Genomic DNA, 22,202 nt, shown 5'->3' on the forward strand with positions numbered 1-22,202 from the left:
GGTCTTAATGTATAGATTAAGCACACTTTCACTCTTCTTAAATCTTTGACTAATGAACTAACCATCAATTTGACTATACCACACTCGTGGTGCTTGCTTTAATCCATTGAGTGCTTTCTTCAATCTTAGTACCTTGTCTTCTCCTCCTTTTACAATTGACCCTTGAGGTTGCTCCATATATATTTCTTCCTCGAGCATTCCATTCAAAAATGTTGACTTGACATTAAGTTGATTGATCTTCCACTTCTTCTGAGTTGCTAATGCTATGAGTGCTCTTATAATGTGTAAGCATGCCATCGGAGCAAGGTTTCATTATAGTATATCCTAGGCAATTGGGCATAGCCTTTAGTGACTAGCCTTGCCTTGTTCTTTTGTATTAAGCCATCAGGGTCGGGCTTTGTCTTGTAGACCCACTTGACTCTTATCACTTTTTTGTCTTGAGGATGATCCACTAATTCACATGTCTTGTTTTTTTGGATCATTTTGATTTCTTCTTTCATCACCTTTACCCATACTTCTTGTTTTGTTGCTGCTCCAAAGCTTTTAGGCTCCAGAGTTACAAAGGTACCGTCTCATATAACTCACTGAGTGATCTTGTCCTTCTTGGTGGTGATTTTGTATATGATTCTTCTTTTGCTTCGATTGTAGTCGATGATGGAGTTGATGGTGATGTTGTAGATTGGGGACTTTCTGATCCTTCTTCTCCTTCATTACTAATTAGCCTTAGCCTTTGTACTTTTGGTATTATGATGCTATGTTTCTCTACCTTTTCTTTTTTCTAGTTCCATGCAGCATTCTCGTCAAACTCCACACCTTGACTAATAATTAGCTTCTTGCTTTTTAGGCTATAGATTCGATAGCCTTTTCATTGCATATTGTATTCTAAGAATATTACCTTTCCTATTTTCTCTTATAAATTATGTCTTTTTTCTACTGGAATGTGGATATAGAAAATGCATAAAAAAACTCTCAAGTGTTGTGCCAACGGGTTCCTTCAGCTCTAAGCTTCTACAGGTGTCTTGTTTTCTACTACTCTTGTCAAACATTTGTTAAGTAGACAGATTGCAGTATATATTGCTTCTACCCAAAACATCTTAGGCATGCCTTGTTCCAATAGCATTGTGTGAGTGGTATGGTAAGGATATGTGTAGGGGTCTCTTTGAAGGACAAAGGAAAACTGAGAGCAAAGGACAAGCTAAAGGATATGGTGAATGAAGTGATAGAATGATGATCTCGTTATGAGTTGGACCCCTATTTATAGGGAGAGATCCCAAGGTCTCGAAAAGAAGGAGATAAAATTGTTTGATTCCCATTAGGGAAGGGAATCTTGGATTCGGTGTCAGTTGTCAGGGAACACCGCTAGGGTTTCGCCATGTATTATGAGATATCTCAAGGACAATGTTTCATTTCCTCTAATGATTCTTATAATACACGTGGGCTACTTCTTTTCGTGAGTCTCTTAGACTGATGTGGCACGGGTGACGTCAATACTTCTCTCACATGTCCTTTCTAATCCTACTGGACGTTCTATCACATGTGTTATTAGTGAAGCACGTGTTTCTTTATTCGTTCTTAACCTACGATGAACTTGAGCTCATCGCAGATGTGTGATGGCTTTCAGCTCATTGCAAGTCTATGTGGGTTTTAAAATCATTGCAACTCATTTTGGGCTTTGAGTTCATGCAACTAATTTATGTGGAATTGGTTTGGCACCTTTTGTGCCCCCATGGTCGTGGCAATCATCATATACCTACACATTGATCTTGCCATTTCCACCACTGTTCTATTATTCCTTTCTGAAACTCCATTATGCTATGGAGAGTAATCGACGATCAACTGATGCTCTATGCCTTTGTCTTTTCAAAACTTGTTAAACTCGTTAGAAGTATAATCTTTTCCTCTATCACTTTTGATCAGCTTTATGCTTTGGCCTTTTTGTTTTTCAACAAGATTATTACATTTTTTAAAAACCTTAAGGATTTCTGACCTTTCATGCATAAAATAAACCCATGATGCATTCTTGTATAATCATCAACGAAGAGAATAAGGTACCTGCTTTGTTCAAAGGATGCTGCTCTCATTGGTTTACAAACATTTGTATGTACTAGCTCTAGGATTGCCTGGGCTCTCCATGCACCCCTTGATGGAAATGGTTTCCAATGTTGCTTACCAAGCAAGCATCCTTTGCATATGCCATTCATCACTTGAATGGATGGCAGATCCCTCATCATGTTTTTCTGATGAAGTACTTTTAGCTTGTGCAAATTGAAGTAGCCAAATCTCTGATGCCAAAGCCATGATTGATCTTCTTTAGCTTTCATCGTCATTTCAATGTATTGCTATCTAATTAGAAAATTACTTTGGTGCTACATTTTTACCTTAACAATCTTCAAGCTTTTATTTATGTTGTCATATATCTTGCATGAATCTCCTTTGAAGAGAAGAGAATATCCTCTTTCCACCATTTTCCCAACCCTTAATAGATTTGTCTCTAATCTTGGGACCAACAACACATCTTGTATGAGTTGACTCTCATTCCTTGTCTTATTAGTGGTAGTGCCTTTACCTTCAACTTCCACTAATTCTCTATTGCCAAGCTTGACTTGTTACTTGACTGACTTGTTTTTATCTTTAAAGATTTTCTCATTACATATCATGTGATTATTGCAACCACTATCCAAATACCAAGTGTCACCTTTCACTTTTGAAGTAGCATGACAAACATATAATATATAATTGTTTTTATCCTTTTCTTCAGAGTAATTAGCTTGATGTCTTTCCTTAAGATGACAATCCTTCTCTACATGCCCATTTTCTTTACAATTTTAACATTGTGGCTTTCCTCGAAATCATCAAACTTTTTCAAGATGATTGGTCTTCTTGCAAATATGGCATGGTGGAGAAGAATAATCTTGCTCTCTATCACATACAATTGGCAAAGTGGTAGAGTCCTTAAGATTTTTAAAAGATTCAAGAATCTTGTTGAAAAACAAAAAGGCCAAAGCATAAAGCTGATCAGAGGTGATAGAGGAAAAGAGTATACTTTTAATGAGTTTGACAAGTTTTTTAAAGACAAAGGCATGGAGCACTAGTTGACCATTGACTACGCTTTAGAGTAGAAATGAAGCTTTAGAAAGGAAGAACAAAACAATGATGAAGATGGCAAGACCAGTTCTATTGGAACAAGGCATGCCTAAGATGTTTTGGGTAGAAGCAATAAATTTTGCAGTTTATTTACTTAACAAATGTCTGGCAAGAGCAATAGAAAACAAGACACTTGTAGAAATTTGGAGTGGAAGGAAGCCGTCAACACAACACTTGAGAGTTTTTGGATGCATTTTCTATATCCACATTCCAATAGAAAAAAGACATAAGCTAAAAGAGAAGACAGAAAAGGGAATATTCTTGGGATATAGTACGCAATCAAAAGGCTGTAGAATCTATAGCCTAAAGAGCACTAAGCTAATTATTAGTTGAGTAAGAAGCCACAAGTTTGACATTATGGCTTTCCTTGAAACCAACAATCTTTTTCAAGATGACTAGTTTTCTTGCAAATATGGCATTGTGGATATTTTCCTTTTTTATCTCTTCTAATATTTCCTCAATTTTTTCCATTTCTACAACTTTCTTCTTTTCTAGATTTTTCTCTAAACTTTCGTTCACATTTTTTTTGGATTTCTGAGACCTTATATTGTGCTTAAACCGAAAGGCTTTTACCATGCCTACTCAGTCTTTTTTCGTAAGCTTCTAGAGAGCTTACCAACTCTATCACAGAGAGAGTGGTGATATCATTTGTCTCCTCAATGGTAGTTACTATTGGATCATATTTTTCTACCGCACTAATTAATATTTTTTCAACCACCTTTTTTTTCAGTAATATATTCTCCATAGGCTCTTAATTGATTGTCAATTTCTCTTAATCTAGAATAATAATCTTTAATGGTCCCAGAATCCTTCATCTTTATATTCTCCAAATCTTTTCTAAGAGTTTGAAGTTTAACAATATGTACCTTAGCACTGCCTTGGAACTCCTCCTTCAAGGTATCCCATGCACCTTTGGCACTTGTAGCACAACTAATTCTTGAAAAAATCTGTTCCCTCATTGCCAAGTGTATGTGATGGAGAGCAAGATTATCTTAGAACTCCTCTGTCATAGACAGTTGGAAAAATCAGTTCCATATTCTTCTGTAATTTCTCTTGCTCTACTACAAATAGAGTAGAACTCCATAGACCTTGGACATGAAAAAAATCCTCATTTTAATGGCCCAATAGCCATAATTTTCACCAAAAAAATGGGGATTAGAATTTGGTTGTTAGCTAGAATGGTAGCCATAATAAGGTTGGGATAATAAGTAATTTTAGTTAATAAGAAGAAACACCCAAAAAATAATCGAACCGGGCTTTGAGTCCAATGTTGGGTTAGTAAACTGTTTTGACTTGGATGTGTGTTAAGTTGTAGAAGAAAGGATTATATATGTAAGCTTTGAAAAATAGGTAGAGTGGATAATGCTGAAAGTGTTGAAGGCTAGCTAAGATGTTGGGAAATGGGTGCTTGGATTGACCTGTCCTCAAATATGCATGCTTGCATCTATTTATAGTGGAGTCAAGTCGGTGGAACAAGGCCAACTGACATTCTGAATACTTTTTTTTTTTTACATTCTCTAGAAGCCTAGAGAGAATTTGGGTTTCTAGAGCCATATTGGTTAATTGATTCTAGAAGTTTGAACTTCTAGAAAGTGTATTAACTTTCAATAGAGAAAAATTTGAGAGAGAGAGGGAAATGGGCATTCATCATCAACTGAGGTATGCCCAGAATATTTGTGTTAAATCCACGAAGACCTATTAGTATGGAAAGATGCTGGAATCTCAAGGGAGATGGTGGAAGGATCAAGAAGGTCTGTGTTTTTTAGGCTAATGATTGTGAATGGGAGAGCTAACATGGAAAAATATAGAGATATAGTAGAAGGAAGAGATGTTTTTTACATTGTGGGGAATCCTACAACTTATGAGGAGGTACTTGTGAAGGCTGACAAACTTGGATATGGTGTTCAACGCCAATGACAAACCAATTATCAGAGGTGTGTTGTGTTCTCTCTTCTCTACTTGGCATTCATGCTTGGTATTAATCCTAGGTACAACTGGAAGTGGGCAAGTGAACGGCTCGAGTGGTTTTTATACAAACTGCAATTCAATTAGAGGGAAGGAGAAGGAATCCTTTACTTAAATAACTTGGTTGAGAGGCTTGCTGACATGGCAAAATGGGAGGCATGAGTTGGGGGAAGGGGAGGAAAGAGAGAGAAGTGAACGAGAGAGTTGGGAAGGGGTAAGGGAGAAAGGAGAGAGGTTCAAGGATATATAGCTAAGAAAAGGGGGGAATGGGAGAAGGAGAGAGCTGTTGATGTGGACTTAATCGCTATATAATATAGTAATAGACTAGCGAAGCATGGGCTTTGTTAAGAGAAAACTAAACAATAAAAATAAATAAGAGTATACACTTGTTTTGTTTATATAGTAATAGACTATTTTTAAAACCTTTTTTGCAATATAAAAATAACAATAACTAATTTCAGCTAGGATTGTTCATCAAACCGTTGAAACTAACCAAATCGACCAACTCGACCCAAGTTGGTTGCTTTTCTAGTATTTCGGTCGGCTTTGGTTTAGCAATTTTCCAAGTCGACTAGGTTGGGTTAGTTTTGGTTTGGCCATTTATAAATTGACCAAAATTAAACTGTCCCGACCATAGATATATATATATCAATATTTTATACTTTAAATATAATTTCTTTTATACAGGAAAGTGGGAAAATTCCTATATTTCTTATTCTAAAATATTTTATATTATAATTAATTTTTTTTTAATTTATTTTTTAATAATACCATTTCAAATTTTAAATTAAAATTAAAATTTTTAAGTTTAAATCTTTTGAATTGACCAACTAAACTGAAAATCACCTAAACTGATATAACTCGAGTTGATCAGTTTTCATTAATGGTCGGTTAGTTTTGAGTGATCAACTCCCTAATCTGACCAGGTCAGTTTGGTTTGCCAAACAATTTGCAATCAAAATAAACTGACCTATGAACACTCCTAACTTTAGATAAATTAATATCCTAATCTATAACAGATTACAATAGTTTAATCTACAATAATCATTGAAAATTTATAGCAAAAATAGTGTAATCTCCAATAATAGTTTAATCCCTAATAAATATTAATAAAAATATTATAACAAAAATACATAGTTACTAAAAACAAATTAATAACAAATATATAATAAATCCAATAAGTACAATAAATTAAATTTAAAAGTTAAATAACAATAGTTTAATCACCAATAATTATTAAAAAAATATTATTTAAATAATATTGTTATTTAAGTTTTTAAAATATTATTTAGTTATTAGATTGAATAATCCATAAAATTATAATTTATATTGTTATTACATAATTTATTTAAATATAAAATTATTAATAATATGAATATTATTAAATCTATTATAATTATTTTTTTTTGTGTTTTTAATAAATATTTTATAGTTATTGCATAATTCCATTATAATATTTAAATAATTGTTAAAATTTTAATTCAAACTATCTTTAGTTTAAAATATTTTATATTGTAAAATTATTTAACTTTTATTTATTTTTTAATAATAAAATTATAAAATTTTAAATTAAAATTTAATAGTTTAAATCTTTTGAACTAATTGGCCAAATAAAAAGTTGACCCAAACCGATACAACTTGAGTTGTCTGGTTTTCACTAATGGTCAATTAGTTTCGAGTGACCAACTCCCTAACCCGACCAGGTCAATTTGGTTGGCAAAACAATATGAGACTAAACCGAACTGACCCATGAACATGCCTAGTTTTAGATAAATTAATAGTCTAATATCTAACAAATAACAATAGTTTAATCTCCAACAATTATTGAAAATTTATTGCAAAAATACAAAATTATTGAAAATAAATTTATAACACAAATACAATAAATAAATAATAAAAATACAACAATTACAAAAATACAATTAATAATAAAAATATATTAAGTTAGACAATAAATAGTGTAATCTCCAATATTATTTGAATAATAGTTAAATAATCTTGTTATTTATTTTTTGAAAATATTATTTTGTTATTAAATTGATTAATCTGTAAAATTATAATTTATATTATTATTACATAATTTTGTTATGAACTTCATAAGAATATAAAATTATTGGTAATATGAATATTATTAAATCTATTTTTATAATTATTTTTTGTGCTTAATAAAATTTCTAATGTTATTATATTATTTTATTATAATATTTAAATAATTGTTAATTTTGTAACTCAAGCTTTCTTTAGATAGATATAGATGAAAAGTGGTGGAGAGGATAAATAGGAATTTGAGAGAAATTATAGATAATTTATGAGATAAATAGGAATTAAAGATAATTAGAGATAATTTAGGAGAAAGTAGGGAATAGTGGTGCCACATGGCTAGTGGGAGATAGAAACAAATTGGAGTAAGGATTCAATCCTTCGGCTACATCTATACTATATATAAAAGTGTGGATGTAGAGTGAAAGTTTTTTTTTTGGACTAAAATTACTGTCTATTTCTTTGCTTGAGAAAGGGTATAAAAGTCATTTTATTACAACTTTAATGTCAACTATAATGGCCGCTAAAATGCCCATATTTGTGTATTTAGTCCATTTCTAATTATAAGGGTTGACAATGTAAATTTAATTATTACTTTCCACTTCATTTAATCTCCTTGCTCATAAAGTCTCAATGTTAAGGTATTAATTCCCATTTTCTCTTATTAAATCTTATATTTAAGTTATTTTTCACTAATAAATGCTAGTAATTAGATCTATGTCAATATTTTTAACAATATAAACCCATATATTTTAAAACTAAGTCAAAAAGAAAACCATTCTTTACCCAAGTGGTGGCTAAGCAATTCAACCATCCGGATCAAATTGATCAACCTATGAAGTCATAGTTAGGTAATAATTTTTTTTAAATAGAAATAAATATAGAAAATAACAAAAATGTAGAAAACATTATACACATTTATGATATTTTTATTAATCAAATTAAAAATATGTATAATAAACATGAAAAAATGAAATACATAATTGAAAACTAACAAAAAATGAAATTATTTTACTGTTTGGCAAAGATCAATAGTTCAACTTTTGGGTCAAATGTGTTAACCTTTAATGTCATAAATAAATAATAAAACTTAATAAAATATAAAATACAAAATTTTGCAAAAAAAAAAAATTAGTCCCATGTATAATATCATATATTTATGATATTAAACAAAAAGTAAGTTTGACATATCAGAATTATTTTTACACAGAGAAATGCAAAATATTATAGAAAAAATTGAACACATCTATGATTTTATATTACACAATTATTAAAAATATGAATAAGATTGTGTAACATTCTTTTGACTAAAATATTCATTTTCGAATTTAGTCCATATTTAAGTGTGAGGTTTAAATTGTAAATTGAACTACTACTTTTCATTTCATCTAATTACCCCTATTTAAATGTTACATTTTTTTTGATAAACGAGCAAAAAAGCACTAAAAAGATAAAACATTACAATAATAAGAGTCTACCCAAGTAGGTAAGCCTAACAATGATACCTAAAACTTGACAACTCAATCCAATTACCACATATTTGGATGATGTGTTTATATAATAAGATTTGGATTTTGCAATTTGCATCTGATTAGTAGTAAAAGATAAAAAATAAAAAATTCATAAATTTTATAAAAAATATTGAATATATTATTGCTATTATTATCATAATCTAGAATTTGCTATGTGCAAAGTACATGCACACTTACCAGTGCTTTAAAATGATATGAGTATATTATTTAAGAATGTTAAAGAGGATTGGAAGAATTTTCCTTTTGATAATCAGGTTTGGAAGGAATTTGAATCCATTTCTTGGGCAATCAAAATTGATCATACTATTGAAACTAATATGATACACATCTCTCCTTTTTTATTTACTAGTAAACGTGTACGTGCATTTACACGTGACAGTATCTCTAAGACAAAAGTATTTATAATTTATGGTCACTTTTTATAGTTCATTTATCCAAAAATTAATTAAGGTATTAAGTGGGTAGTTTCTGAATAGTTATAATTCATGGTTCGAACACGCTGACAGTTTTTGAATGGTTATAAGTGGGTAGTTTCTGAAGTGAGAGTAAATGACATATATGCCCTCCTTATACCCGTTGTATGCTTAGACAAAAGAATAAAAAACATCCAATAAAAAATACAGAAAAGGGGCATTCACTCTTTTATAGGTAGTATAGATTTTAAGTGCATAGATGCAATTAACTTAGTAGTAGATTTAAGAAGAAGACAAAAAATCACCAACTAGAACACGAGGAATAGATCCTAAGTAGACTTGTTCATGGGCCGGGTAGCCCGCCGGGCCGGGCCGGGCCGGGCCGGGCCGGGCCCGATCTAAGTTGAGCTTGGACAAGATTTCAGGTCTGCGGGCTCGGGCCTAAAATATCGGTCCCAACATTTTTTTGGGCCCGACTCGGGCTTTCTCAGAAAAGCCTGGCCCGAGCCCGAGCCCGACTTGATAATGTATTATATTAATAAAAATATACTTTATAAAATAAAAAAAACATATATATGTATATAATATATTTTTTTTCTTTTTTTTCAAGTAATAATGAGACTTTTCATTATTTTTTTAGGTTTTGAGGTCTTTTAGTATAAATGAAATAACTTTTAATTGAATTAAAAAGGAAAAATATTTTTTTTTCCAAATTTCTAGTCGGGCTCGGGCTAGGGCCCAAATTTTGGGTTTTATAGTCGGGTCAGGCTCGGGTTCAAGACCTAGGCCTAATGATTGGATCGGGCTCAGACTCGGGCCTGAACATTTTCTATTAATATAAAGGCAAAGCCTGACCCAACCCGACCAGTGAACAGGTCTAATCCTGATGTATCCATTCAAGAACGAACATGATCACCTACATGCTATATTAGTTGTGAACACCGGTTTCTTTTTGAAATGTTGATTTCTAGTCATTGGAGGTTGACCACAGTTGCAGCAGCTACCGGCATTATAAGGTAAGCTCCACGTAGAAAGCAGGCGAAGCTATGAATATTTGGTGAACTTGAGAAATTCTGACGTTTACATTAAACCAGGATATCAAAGTTCCAAAGAACTATGGTGAATTAACATCTCCGCCTCATAGCATATCTCCGCCATGTATTATAAACATTTTCTAATGATAATACTATTCTTGATCTTGATGATATCATCATCGAGAGATGTTCCCATGTATACATGGCGGGCGGGGATGTGCATGTGGGGCGTTGTGGGGTGAAGATATTAACTCGGTTATTTGGGGTAGTTTCTCCAAGTTATTCGGTCAACGTAGTAGCTCGTTGGAGTCCTCCCAAACGGGCCCACAAAGCATTCAACCATGATTTTTTAATACGTTATTAACCACTTTCACATTAATTAGGCCTACTTGACCTGGTTTGATTCTACGCCACGTAATCTGCTTTTATTGGCTCCTTGAGCGAAAAGCACAAGCATATTAAAGACACAATTCATTGAGCCATGCCCCATCTTATGCCATTCATAGCAAAATGCCACAATTCAATACCATCGGCTCAAATCAGATGTACAGAATGCGATGGAGATGGCTGTATCCCTTGTATAATGTAAGAGAATAAATGAATTGTTTTACAGTCTTCTACTCCGTTGACATTGAGAGGATCCTATATAGTAATGCTTTTCTATGGTCGTTGTTCTCGGCGTACCATATGATTATAGTATTCTAGGAGATCAAATCTCTCCTTGAACAGGATTGCAGCCTCGTCGTAGAAACCAAACTTCAGAATAGAATTTGTAAGTCCAAGCACAATAGTAACAACAGCAAAAGCGTAACGAAGACAACAGGACTTAGATTTCTTAAGCAAGTGAAAATGGACTTGTAGAAAATATTGGAGTCCACAACCCTGGGTATATTCTATAGAGATGCCTTTTAAAGCAGACAGCAACGCCAAGCCTAGCGCAGAGATACGCATCTGAGTAAGCAATTCAAAGCCCTTGTTACCTTAGCAGCTTAATTAGCTTACAAATCTTTCATACATGGATGGAAACTAATTAAATCTGATAGGGATACGATTACTCTTCTGGGGTCTGGCAATTCGAAGCATACGTTTATGTGCCAGCGGCGGCACAAGCGCAGTTTCCATTTTTCAGGCATTTGGTTCAAGCGCTGGCACCCCAACATTGATGCTGAAGGTCTACGGTGGTTCGCTCAAGTACTTCAACTGCCAGGTCATGGCTACAGACATCTAGGACCGGTGGTCCCGTTTGAATGCCATCCACGACGTTAGTGCTAAGAAGTTGAAAGTCATCATCGATGCTGCTCTGAGATTAGAGGTGAATGACCGTGGATATAGGAGAGCCTTATTACTTCAAATCTGGAGTTTACTTGGAGTCCATTTGAAAGGAATCAAGCTCTTCAAAATGTGACTTTGGACCGGTCATAATAAAGGGCAATTTTATGAATTGCAATTAAGATGATGAACAATGTTTTATTTGTAAGAGTAATTTTGATATTTTCAAATGATGTCACGTGATAATATTACCGATGGTCCATTAACGGTAGGTACTGGACTGATACATTTTGAAAGTTCGGATATTGAATTGTCGCATTTTAAAGTTCGGGAGGCCAAAGTGGCACTAAACCCAAAGTATAGGGTACTAATCAGGAATTTTCCCTATATGTATATATTAAATTGGATCTGTCATGTCAGTATACTTTTTTCTTTCTCCTCTATTATATATTTCTTGTCTGTTTACTTTAATTTTTATTTGGAATATTGAACAAAATAATTCAAGTAACCAATCAGTTTTTAAGTTTTATAGGCTTTCATCTCTCCGCATTAATTTACCATTAACTTTCTCTTCTATTTTTCATTAACTCCTTTGATTATCTCTCCTCATTAATCATACAATTAGCTCTCTCCTAATAACTCATCTCACTCCATAATTTTCTCTCTTCTCAATTATTCTATTAATTTGCTTAAAATTCATCAATTCCTCCTTTTCTATTTTTTTCTTTTTTTATTTTATTCTCTTATCTCTCCTCATTAATCTAATAAATCAAATGCAATTTGTTTAGGAATGATCATTTCTCATTTTAGTCCAACCTGGGCCTAAGCCTGCACCAGATCCACAAATTTCAAGGCAATGTGGGCCCAATCCAGCCTATAAACAAATAACAATTTAAAAGTTAGTTAATAAAAATATCATTAATAGTTAAATTACCTAAAAATAATGCGAGAGAGAGAGAGAGAGAGAGTTCTAAGACATAGGCTCCACTCGTTCCATCATTAACCTATTTTAGCATATTTCTATAGGCTTCTTCTATTATTGGCCTAAAGATAAATTTACACTCATCCAAATTCCATTTATTTGTTTTATATTCAAATTCTTTTTAATTAGTTGATTGTTAGAAAATTATAATTTCAAACCAAATTACTAAAGTTAATAAAAATATTAAAATTTAGCAAGTTTCTATCATTAAGAAATTAGCTAGTAGTTTATAAATTAAAAATTAAAAATTAAAATACATTTCAATTCTATTTAAGAACAATTAATGTTAATAGGATAATTAAAATTAATAATAAAAAGTAAAAATTTTATTAAAAGTAATAAAACAAACCATTTGCATTCTATTGTAAACATTGTAAAAATTAATTAAATTAATAAAACAAATAATTGAACAATTAGAAATGTCATGTGGTTCTTACTTAGTGATTATCATTTATAACTTAGCCCAATCTGACAAGACCTACAAATTTCCAGGCTCAAGTAATTATTTTCTTTTAAGCATGGTCTACCTTAGGTTTGCACCAAGCCCACACATAATGTGGGTAGTAGGGCTGTAAATGGATCAGATTTAGATGGAATCTAGCTGCATCTTTGATTATGAAATCTCTAGATCTGCATTTGCATCTAATCATTATGTCGGATTTGAGTTTGGTTCACAACCATCTTATTGTGTTTAAAATGACCAACAATTAGAAAAGAGTTGTGAAACTAATTATATATATAATGTATGTAAATATAAAATATTAAATTTATCAGTTATAAACTTTATATAATTATACATAATTATACTATATATATACATAAAATAAGAATTTTTTTTATTGGACTCAAATTTTAGTTGGATTGGAAGGGGTTAAATCCACATATGATATGATTATTAACCAAATGTAAGTTCTAATGTCCAAATCTAGGATAATTGAATTAAGAGTCGAATCTGGTATCAGACTTTCAAAGTCCATTGACAACCCTAGCGAGCATGGCACAAGCTAAGCAACCTCTAAGCTTGACCTGGAAGTTGTATACATATATATTTAGATAACAAGGTATATATTAACATATAGTATATTTTTATAATAGAATAAAATTAAATAAAAATTTTAATTTGTAAAAAAGTTTATAGTTTATAATTAACATGGGCAAGCCTATCCTAGTCCCAAGCCTAGATAAATATTATTACACTTGTGGAGTGGGCCAGGTCAAGCTGGGTAGGCAACTTTAAGATCAGCTGTTAATACATCTTTTATTTCTTTAATTCATTACGTTACATAATAGGGGTAGTCCATCCGCCACATCTCCTTTGACTTCAATATTAATAATTAATTTTAATTTGAAAATAGTTAAAACCCAAAAAATAATGAATCCATAGGTTGTGCTCGGTTTGGTTCAGTCTAATTACAAAATATAACATTGCTCCTATGGGTGCAACTTGGGGGGTTGGGTTAGCTAGAGGATCAAACATAGCCCAACTTGAAGTCTTAAACCTCAAGCTTGGGCTTAGATTAATTTAATTATGACTACACCTAATTTTATATATTTACTAATATTTGAGTAATATTTACAAAACATTATATCATTTAATCATAAAAAAAGTAAAATAAATGAAATAGAACACTAACAAATAATATGGAAAAATAATTAATTTATTAAGTAATTAACAGTAATTTATTATGTTTTGTTAAAAATATTAATATAATTAATACAAATTAATAAGTTACTAAATTATTTTTGTAACAAATTTCCAAAATAAAGATGATTAATCATTTTAAACAACAGAACACTGTATTCATTCCTTTTAATAGTTATCGGTTTTTGTTTTTTCACTTGCCCTAGACAATTACTGTGCATGGCATTGAATCAAAATGTTCATAGTAAAAGAAACCTCCTTTGAGACTCAATATCCACAGGGAATCAAAGTTCGATTGTTGTTCTCATTTCCGGCGAACTAAACACTGTAACTTCTCCGAAACAATTTCATCATTTCCGATAAACCAATTATAGTAGTCAAGTGCAAGATATATCATAAAATTCAGATTCTTACTTTTTATTTTTATGATTGATGATGGACAACATCGGAAAAAATAATCATTGCGCCACAAGAGAATTTGCAAGTTAATTGCTATCCTACACCTGATACGGTGAACTACATCATTTCATAGTTTTTTTACTATTAATTATTTTCTTTTAAGTATTTTACCTTAAAGTTTCAAGGGAACTCACTCATAGAAAAACGATACAAAACCTAACTTGAAATCTCTGTCCTTTAATTTCTATTTTCTTTTTGATTAATTACTTGTTCCAAACCAAGAACCGATTCTCCATATCAATCTCTAGTTTTGAAAATTAAAACTTGTAAATATACCTTTACAAATTTCACAACGTTCTAATAAGCGTCTGTTTGGCATTGATGCCGTTGCTCCATAAATTAGTAACACATCAGCGCCACATCGAAAAAAACAGTACTCTAAGAAACACTTGTTTGTTTGGAACTATTTTTCCAAAAGAAAAAAAAACGGTGTTCCAAGCTATGTCTTAAAAATCAGGAAGGCATGGCTTGGAATAATGTCAAATTTGGTGTTTCTTGGAGCTGCAGCTCGTTGCTGCCAATAGAGACATGAGGTGGCAGTGCAAGGGCATGACATGACACTGGATAATAGGTACCAGTAGACCTGGCTTTGTATATGTATCAATAAAATACACTCAAGCCCAAGCCCGAGCCCAGCCCGACCATTGGGCCTGAGCCCAACCCTCATATAAAGCCCGAATCCCGGGCCCGAGCCCAAGCCTAGTCAAAAATTTGAAAATAGAATTTTTTTTTCTTTTTTATTCAATAAAAAGTGTTTTATTTATATTAAAAACCTTCGAAACTCAAAAATAATAAACATCTCACTATTACTTGAAAAAAAAGAAGAAGAACAAAAAAAATATTATATATATATTTTATTATTTAATATATAGTATCAAGTTGGGCTCGAGCTCGGGCTGGGCTTTTTTGATAAAACCCGAGCCTGACCCAAAAAATGTTGAGCCCGGTGCTTTAGGCTTGAGCCCAAGCCCACAAGCCTAAAATTATGACTAAGCCCGACTTAATAATAGGTCAACGGGCTGGCCCGGCCCATGAACAGATCAAGGTACTAGTGCTGAAAATATTTCCTAGAGCATTGGTACCAAACAAAAAACATTGCTGTTGCTCTAGGAAACGTCCTACCTGGCAGTAACCTTTTCAAACAAAAAAAAAAAGACACATTTTCTTAGAAAACAGTGCTTCCAACCCACACATGAGAAGCACCGTGGTATATCTGCATCATCGATGCCAAACATACACTGATTCTACCGATTAAGTTTCTTCTTTAATGGCTGATGTCATGGTTGGTGAAGCTTGTTGCAGCCTTCTCGACCCATGTTTAGTTATTTCTTCATTTTCTTGGTGGGCCCTGTTTCCGTTCAGCTGCCGTAATTTGAGTTTCAGGATGGGAAAAGTAGTGATGAGAGATACCAATACACCTCTGAGATAAAGGGATTTACCATGTTTGATTTGCCGGAGATGAAAAAGACGACCATGCTTTGGTTCCCTGTGGAAATTGAGTTGCAGAGGAAGTTTCCGGCAGAGATCGATCAAGAATCTTTTATTCTTTATTTTGAATCCAAATAAGAAGCCCCAAGGGCAGTTTGTAAATTGTCCCAACCCCCAATGTCAGTCATCAAAGATGACTGGCTCCCCTTGGTTCAAGTTGAAATGTGCATCTAGCATGATGATTGATTTGAAGTGGACACGCAGCCAGCCCTTCCAATTGAAAATTGAAATAACTCCCTCCGCTGGTAAGCTGACAGATGGGAAATTTGGAAGTGGGAGTGGTAGATGATGCAGCCATGGCGCCTCCCAGTTTACATAAGAAATTGCCAGTAAGTTTGGAAATCCAGAGGTCATGTAGTAGAATTCAGAAAAAAAAAAAAAAAACATAATAAAGCCTGTAGGAGAGAATTCGCAAATAAAATGATTCGTCCACATTCGACAGCAATAGCCGTTATAAATGGAGATGCGGGGTATCGATCCCCGTACCTCTCGCATGCTAAGCGAGCGCTCTACCATCTGAGCTACATCCCCTTTAATTTTTAATAACGTTTATACCTTTTTAAATGTTAATCTGTCGATTTCCTGCCCAACCCATGATATTAATATTGTCTCGTCGAGGTTAGAAGTTAGCATGATTTTCTTATCCATGTCAAGGTTTGATAAGTTTCAATGAAAACTAAAACATGAAAGACGCTCACTGCTGGACCAGGGACGATCATCTCTCCTGAGCTTTGAATATATAAATACTTTAATGATGAATAAACTTTGTAGTGAATGGATTAGCTATGTGTTTCAGGCTGTGGGAGTTGGGAGGGTGTTAGAACGTGTTTAGTTGGTAGTTGTTCCAAAGTCATTGTTGTTTGTCAATGGTTTTTAAAATTAATCCGGAAACCGAACTGGTTAGGGGTCCGGTTATTAGGTTGAACGGTTGGCCTGTTTTGACAAAAAAATAAAAAATAAAAAATAAAAATCGATTAAAACCATTCAAATGGTTTGAACGGTTCGAAAGATTAATCGCTCGGATCAGCAATTTGCTGACTAAAATCAACGGTTTTTATGGAAAATCTGATTTTGGGGAAATTGAAATCGGTCACCTGACCGGTTCCGGGTTTTTCCGGTCCAGTCCGGTTTTGAAAATAGTGACAAACTTTGTCAAGATTGCATTTGCTTTCTAGTTTATTATTAAATGAGAATCGAGATAAACTTTATACTTCGATTCAATTTTGTTCACATTTGGTTTTAGTGTAAGTTTTACTTGAAAACCAATGTAAAGATTACATTGATTTTACCGATATAAATTTTTTCATGCACTAACTATACCTTTTTCACTTTAATGGTTCATTATATTTAAACTGATCGATTTCACTTTTCAATCGATGTACTTTTACATTGTAAAAAATTTATACTAAAAACAAACACAGCCTTTGGGAAAAAACTAAAAATAGAAGGTATACAGAAAGGTCAAAGTCCCCCGATACACCCATTCCGATAAGGGTGTCAATAGACCAGTTTTGGATTGGATTCCGTCCAGTCCAAAATCAATTTGGATGGACCAACAAGATATATTGGATTAGACCGATTTAATCCAAAATATTTATTAGATTGGATTGGACCTGGTCCATCCGTAACAAATTTATATTAGACATATTGGATTCCACCCAGTTATCTCGTTGCAATTTTCACGTGGGAAAAAACAATCATTTTTCTTTTGAGATCATCAGCTTTTGCGGCTTTCAATTTTCAAATGGACTTTTGGATAGTTCAATAATCCTAACGCATCAGAGTTTGGCTTCAGTCCAGGCACGTTGCGTCCAGGCAACGTTCGCGCATTCGGAGGACGTGCCACGTGCCTCCGAATCATGTGAAGGGATGAAGCATGTGAGAAGCTCATGCTCCTCTCCTCTTCTGTTGCAGATGAACTTCGCACTCTCTCTCCCCATCTGCCCGGTGGCGATTGCACAACTATCACTGCTGGAGGCAAACAATCATTACCGGCGGCGGAATCAACCTCAGGTATTGTATTTTTTGCATCTCTTCTTCTTCCATAGCAAGTAATGAAGAATTCACCGACTACAATTCTTAACCGCATGCACCACTCATTGACTGAAATCTACTCTCTCCATGTCCTAATTGTGGGGAATACTTCAGTAAACTTTGGTAATTTGAAACCATTCTCCTTCGGAATCCCAGAACAAGTTTTCAAGTGTCAAATAAAACATCTTATAGAAGGTAATGAAACCAAAGCCAGTCAAAGACTATATGGAGGAATACGGTTGCTATCTGACCTGTTTTTCATTGGAGAAGGGATCAGAAAAAGTCCGCCTCCAAGAGCTCGTCAACCCAATACACTGCGACATCGATTCGTCGAACCTCTGCGATAGTTGGTGCTAGTGAATTTCCATCGACAACACTTGCCGGTGCAAGAATTCCTCCTTTGCCGCCATTTTCCTCTACGATCACCCTCTCCTCTTGCTCGTTGACCCAATATCTTTCGCGTCCTTCTTCGGCATGCACATAAATCGATTACCCATCTTAAACAAATTGAATTATTGAAGGCAAAGAACACCCATGAATGGCTTTGCTAATTTCATTGGAAAATGGATGGAATCACAAGGGTCTTTGGCTCAGGGGAAGAAATGTGCTCTTAAAGAAAACCCAGCTAGGACTTCCCATTTTATTATCTCAATGGAGAGAATTTAGGTGAGATTGGTCGAACAAAAAAGAGATTTGACAAGAGAAATAGAGGTAAAAAATGATCCGGAAAAGATTCAACTGAAATGGACATTAAAAGCTTTATATATATATATATTTTCTACTCTCTCTCTCTCTCTGAATTACAACCTCAGTGGGTGGGAAACAATTAATGCTGGTTAGGTTTATCTTCCGTCTGAAAATGGAAAATTTTACGCTAACCTGCACAGGTAGAATGCAAATGTAGAGACCGAAGAGAGCTGAAGATTTCAGTCAACGAGTGGTGCGTGCAGTTAAGAATTGTAGTCGGTAAACTAACTCTTCATTACTTGCAATGGAAGAAGAAGAGATACAAAAAATACAATATCTGAGGTTGATCTACTGTTGATGATGATTGTTTGTCATTGACGGTGATGGTTGTGCAGTTGGCCAGGCAGATGGGAAGAGAGTATAAGATTCATCTGCAAGAGGAGAGGAGCTGAACGCTGAAGGCTTCTTGCATGTTTCAGCCCTTAACATGATTCGGAGACACATGGCGTATCCTAGGAATGCGCGAACATTGCCTGGACGCAGCATGCCTAGACTAGACTGAAGCCGAACTCGACGTATTGAGCGATGGACCCTTGATGGACTGTAATTATTGACCCGGACCAACTCCGACTTTGATTACCTGCCAATAAAATACATTCGGGCAGTAAATGCTGCCCGAATGGGCTTTTGCCCTGACAGAAGCCGACATTTCATAATTGACGGGTTTCACTTCCGTTACAGTTGCTTTAATTCCCAATGTAAGGTAAATGAGCCACTCAAGAAACAAATTACTCGCCCCTACTTCCCGAAAAATGACTAAGCCCTAAGTGGAAAAAGAAGGATCTCACATTGAATGGAGTATATGGATCCGTCCATCTGTTACATGATCCCTTCAATGAAAACTCACCACGTCATCCTAAAAAAGTGAGACTTAACAACAATTCTCTTTCTTCTTCTCCTTCTTCCCAGGTCCCACTAATCTCTCTTCCGTGCCACTCCATCCCCAACACTCTCTCTCCTTGGTCCCACTCCCTCCCCAACCTTTGTGAACGAAGAATCAGTACAGCCACTCCAAATCGCTCACTACTTTTCTCCTCTCTTCCTATCCCTCCTCCTCCTCTTCCTTCAATTTTGAATAAATTTTACAAGGGGCACAACGAAGCTAAGCAGAATTGAGAATAAATTTTATTAGTTTTATAAAAATGAAAGGGGCACAGCACTTCAGATGCAGATTTCATTGTTGATAGAAGATGAAAGGGTCCCATCTGGCCTGTAAATATGAATGTGGTGATCCGGTTCTGTTCCTGAAATTAGAGAAAGATGGAATGATCGACAGCAGCAACCGCCAGCAACCATTCAACCATTCAATGATTGTTGCAAGCAATGAATTGTGAATCCGAGTCTTTACATTCAGTTGAGAAGAAGAACTCGTATCTACTATATAACTGCAGTCAAAGTCAAATTAAATTTTCAATTTTTAAGATGACGTGGTCATCTTTCATTGGAGAGTCCACGTAAAAGGTGGATCGAAGGATCCATAGAATGTGAGCTTAAAAAGGACTTTTAAGTCTATTGATTTATTACTCAAACACAGCCAAACAATACATTTCTTACATTGACTTTTTTGACGACCCTATTCCTTTCTTGCATATGGGGGGAAGGAAAAAAAATCCATCTAAATGACTTTCATCGATGACTCTGAGATTCTTGCTTTAATTCATCACTAAATGACACACAAATGTTACAATAAAATCACAAAGGAAAAACACCCAAGACGTGAATCTGTGCAATCTACATAGCTTTATTATGTTCTAATGACACGCTAGCTGTGAGAGTTTTATTATTTGAATGCCATGGAACGTTACTAATTAGTTCGGTGGCATTGCAGGTGCAACAACATAGTCCACGGTCAAGCTCGTTGTCGGTGCCATTGCAGGTGCCATGACGGAATTCATAGACAGGCCCGACTCCGGTGCCGGTGCAACAAGACCGGAGCTTCGGATCTCCGACATCTCTCGACGAGCATTTGCTCCTTGGGCTTCGCATAATTTAGGAAGAAAAATGCCTGTTGGAAAATGCCAAAAACAAGTTCTGCATTAATTTTTCATCGAAAAGTCATACACACATTTAACTTAAATTGTTCAACAGAAGCTGATTGATCATGTGACTATGATCGATCCCATCAACTACCTTCACAAGGATTTCACAGTCAATCTGATTTAAATGTGGGGTATGGGCCATGGGGTTAAAACTTAAATACAGTATTAGACAATTTATCTTTAGTTGTTTACCTTCTCCGGCAGCCAGGTTGAAGTAGAGATCGATAATGTTGGGGCAGTTGTCATAACACCGGGAAGAGCAAAGCTTATGTACGAAGCAAGGCTCTACAAGGGCATCAGAGGATATCCCCAAAGTGTTGCGATTGAGCCCACAAGCTTGAATGCACTCATCGGTTTCAACCCAGTCTTTGAGCTTATCGGCCTCTATCTCCGACGTCCGGCATGTGTACACCTCATCGCCGCTTCTCTTTACGTGCTTCTCCAGCACACATCGAGTACCAGATGATGACACCGCGAAGGCGCAGGTGTTTTTGTCCAGATGCTCACACGTTATCCCTCCTGCATGCAACCATGAACATATAAATTAATAAACACCGATTCACTGAAACTGATCAAAGGAATTCCGATCCATTTGGGGGCAGAATAAACATTAATATATTATACCTAAGGTGCCTTGTACACAGAGAGAAAGTGCAAGAGCCAGGCTTATCAGAGCCTTTAAGCTAACGAAAGAAGACGCCATGGGCGGAGTGTAAATGGAGATGAGAAGCTGATGGGGTTGTAAAGAGAAGCCAAGGTGCTGCTTCTCTTCTTGAAGGAATGCTGTAGTCTGTTAGGGCTGGTTGAGGGGTCGAGGTTAGCGCAAATTTATAGGGTCTCAATGAACTTGTCATCGTGACCAATATTAAATTAAGATGAAGAGATGTGAAAAGGATGTAAACCCTACTGATCTTAAATCTTTGTGAAGCTGGTCGCTTGTGGAGTCCCACACCGGTGGCTTGGTTCCATCGCTTCCACATGACTGACAAAGTCGTGTCTTGGATAGATTTAATTTTTCTTCAATGGCTATGACAGCGTTGATAAGGAACGTTCGTATGAATTTAGAATGATTTTTTGAGAGCGATACTCCTTTCCAATCTATTCCCTGTCAAAGGGGACCTAGTAGACATCTGGCTAGTCCAGTCCAAGCGTCAAAAAAGGGATCAGTAATTGTTTATGTAACTCTCTTAGAACAACTCTTCTTCCCATTATTTATGTAACTCTTAGACTTCTTCCCATAATTAAAATAGTTTGACCTCCTCTATTTTGTAAAAAATTCTCTTCTGTATTTTCTGATAAATACTTAAATTTCCCCTGTACTTTGATCTCTAGCGTACACACACCCCTTCCATTAATTGCTTTGGTGAAAAAAATGTTCAGCCTCAGTTTGGAACGAGTATAAATACAAATATAT

At 34.6% G+C, this 22,202-nt stretch overlaps 1 protein-coding gene and 1 non-coding gene across 2 annotated transcripts; both read right to left on the minus strand.

The window, feature by feature from the left end:
* Positions 1-16,426: 16,426 nt before the first annotated feature.
* Positions 16,427-16,499, minus strand: TRNAA-AGC (transfer RNA alanine (anticodon AGC)). The gene has a single exon. It is a non-coding gene; the product is annotated as a tRNA-Ala (tRNA).
* Positions 16,500-20,369: 3,870 nt separating this feature from the next.
* LOC104608702 (uncharacterized) lies at positions 20,370-21,604 on the minus strand. Its single transcript, XM_010274757.2, has 3 exons — positions 21,413-21,604; positions 20,981-21,307; positions 20,370-20,754 (listed from the first exon to the last, which is right to left on the minus strand). Exons 1-3 carry the CDS (start codon positions 21,489-21,491, stop codon positions 20,558-20,560), a joined length of 603 nt encoding a protein of 200 aa, XP_010273059.1. The 5' UTR covers positions 21,492-21,604; the 3' UTR covers positions 20,370-20,557.
* Positions 21,605-22,202: the final 598 nt, after the last annotated feature.

The sequence above is a fragment of the Nelumbo nucifera genome, chromosome 6 (genome assembly GCF_055504915.1).
Source record: "Nelumbo nucifera cultivar China Antique chromosome 6, China Antique-T2T, whole genome shotgun sequence".
NCBI lineage: Eukaryota > Viridiplantae > Streptophyta > Magnoliopsida > Proteales > Nelumbonaceae > Nelumbo > Nelumbo nucifera.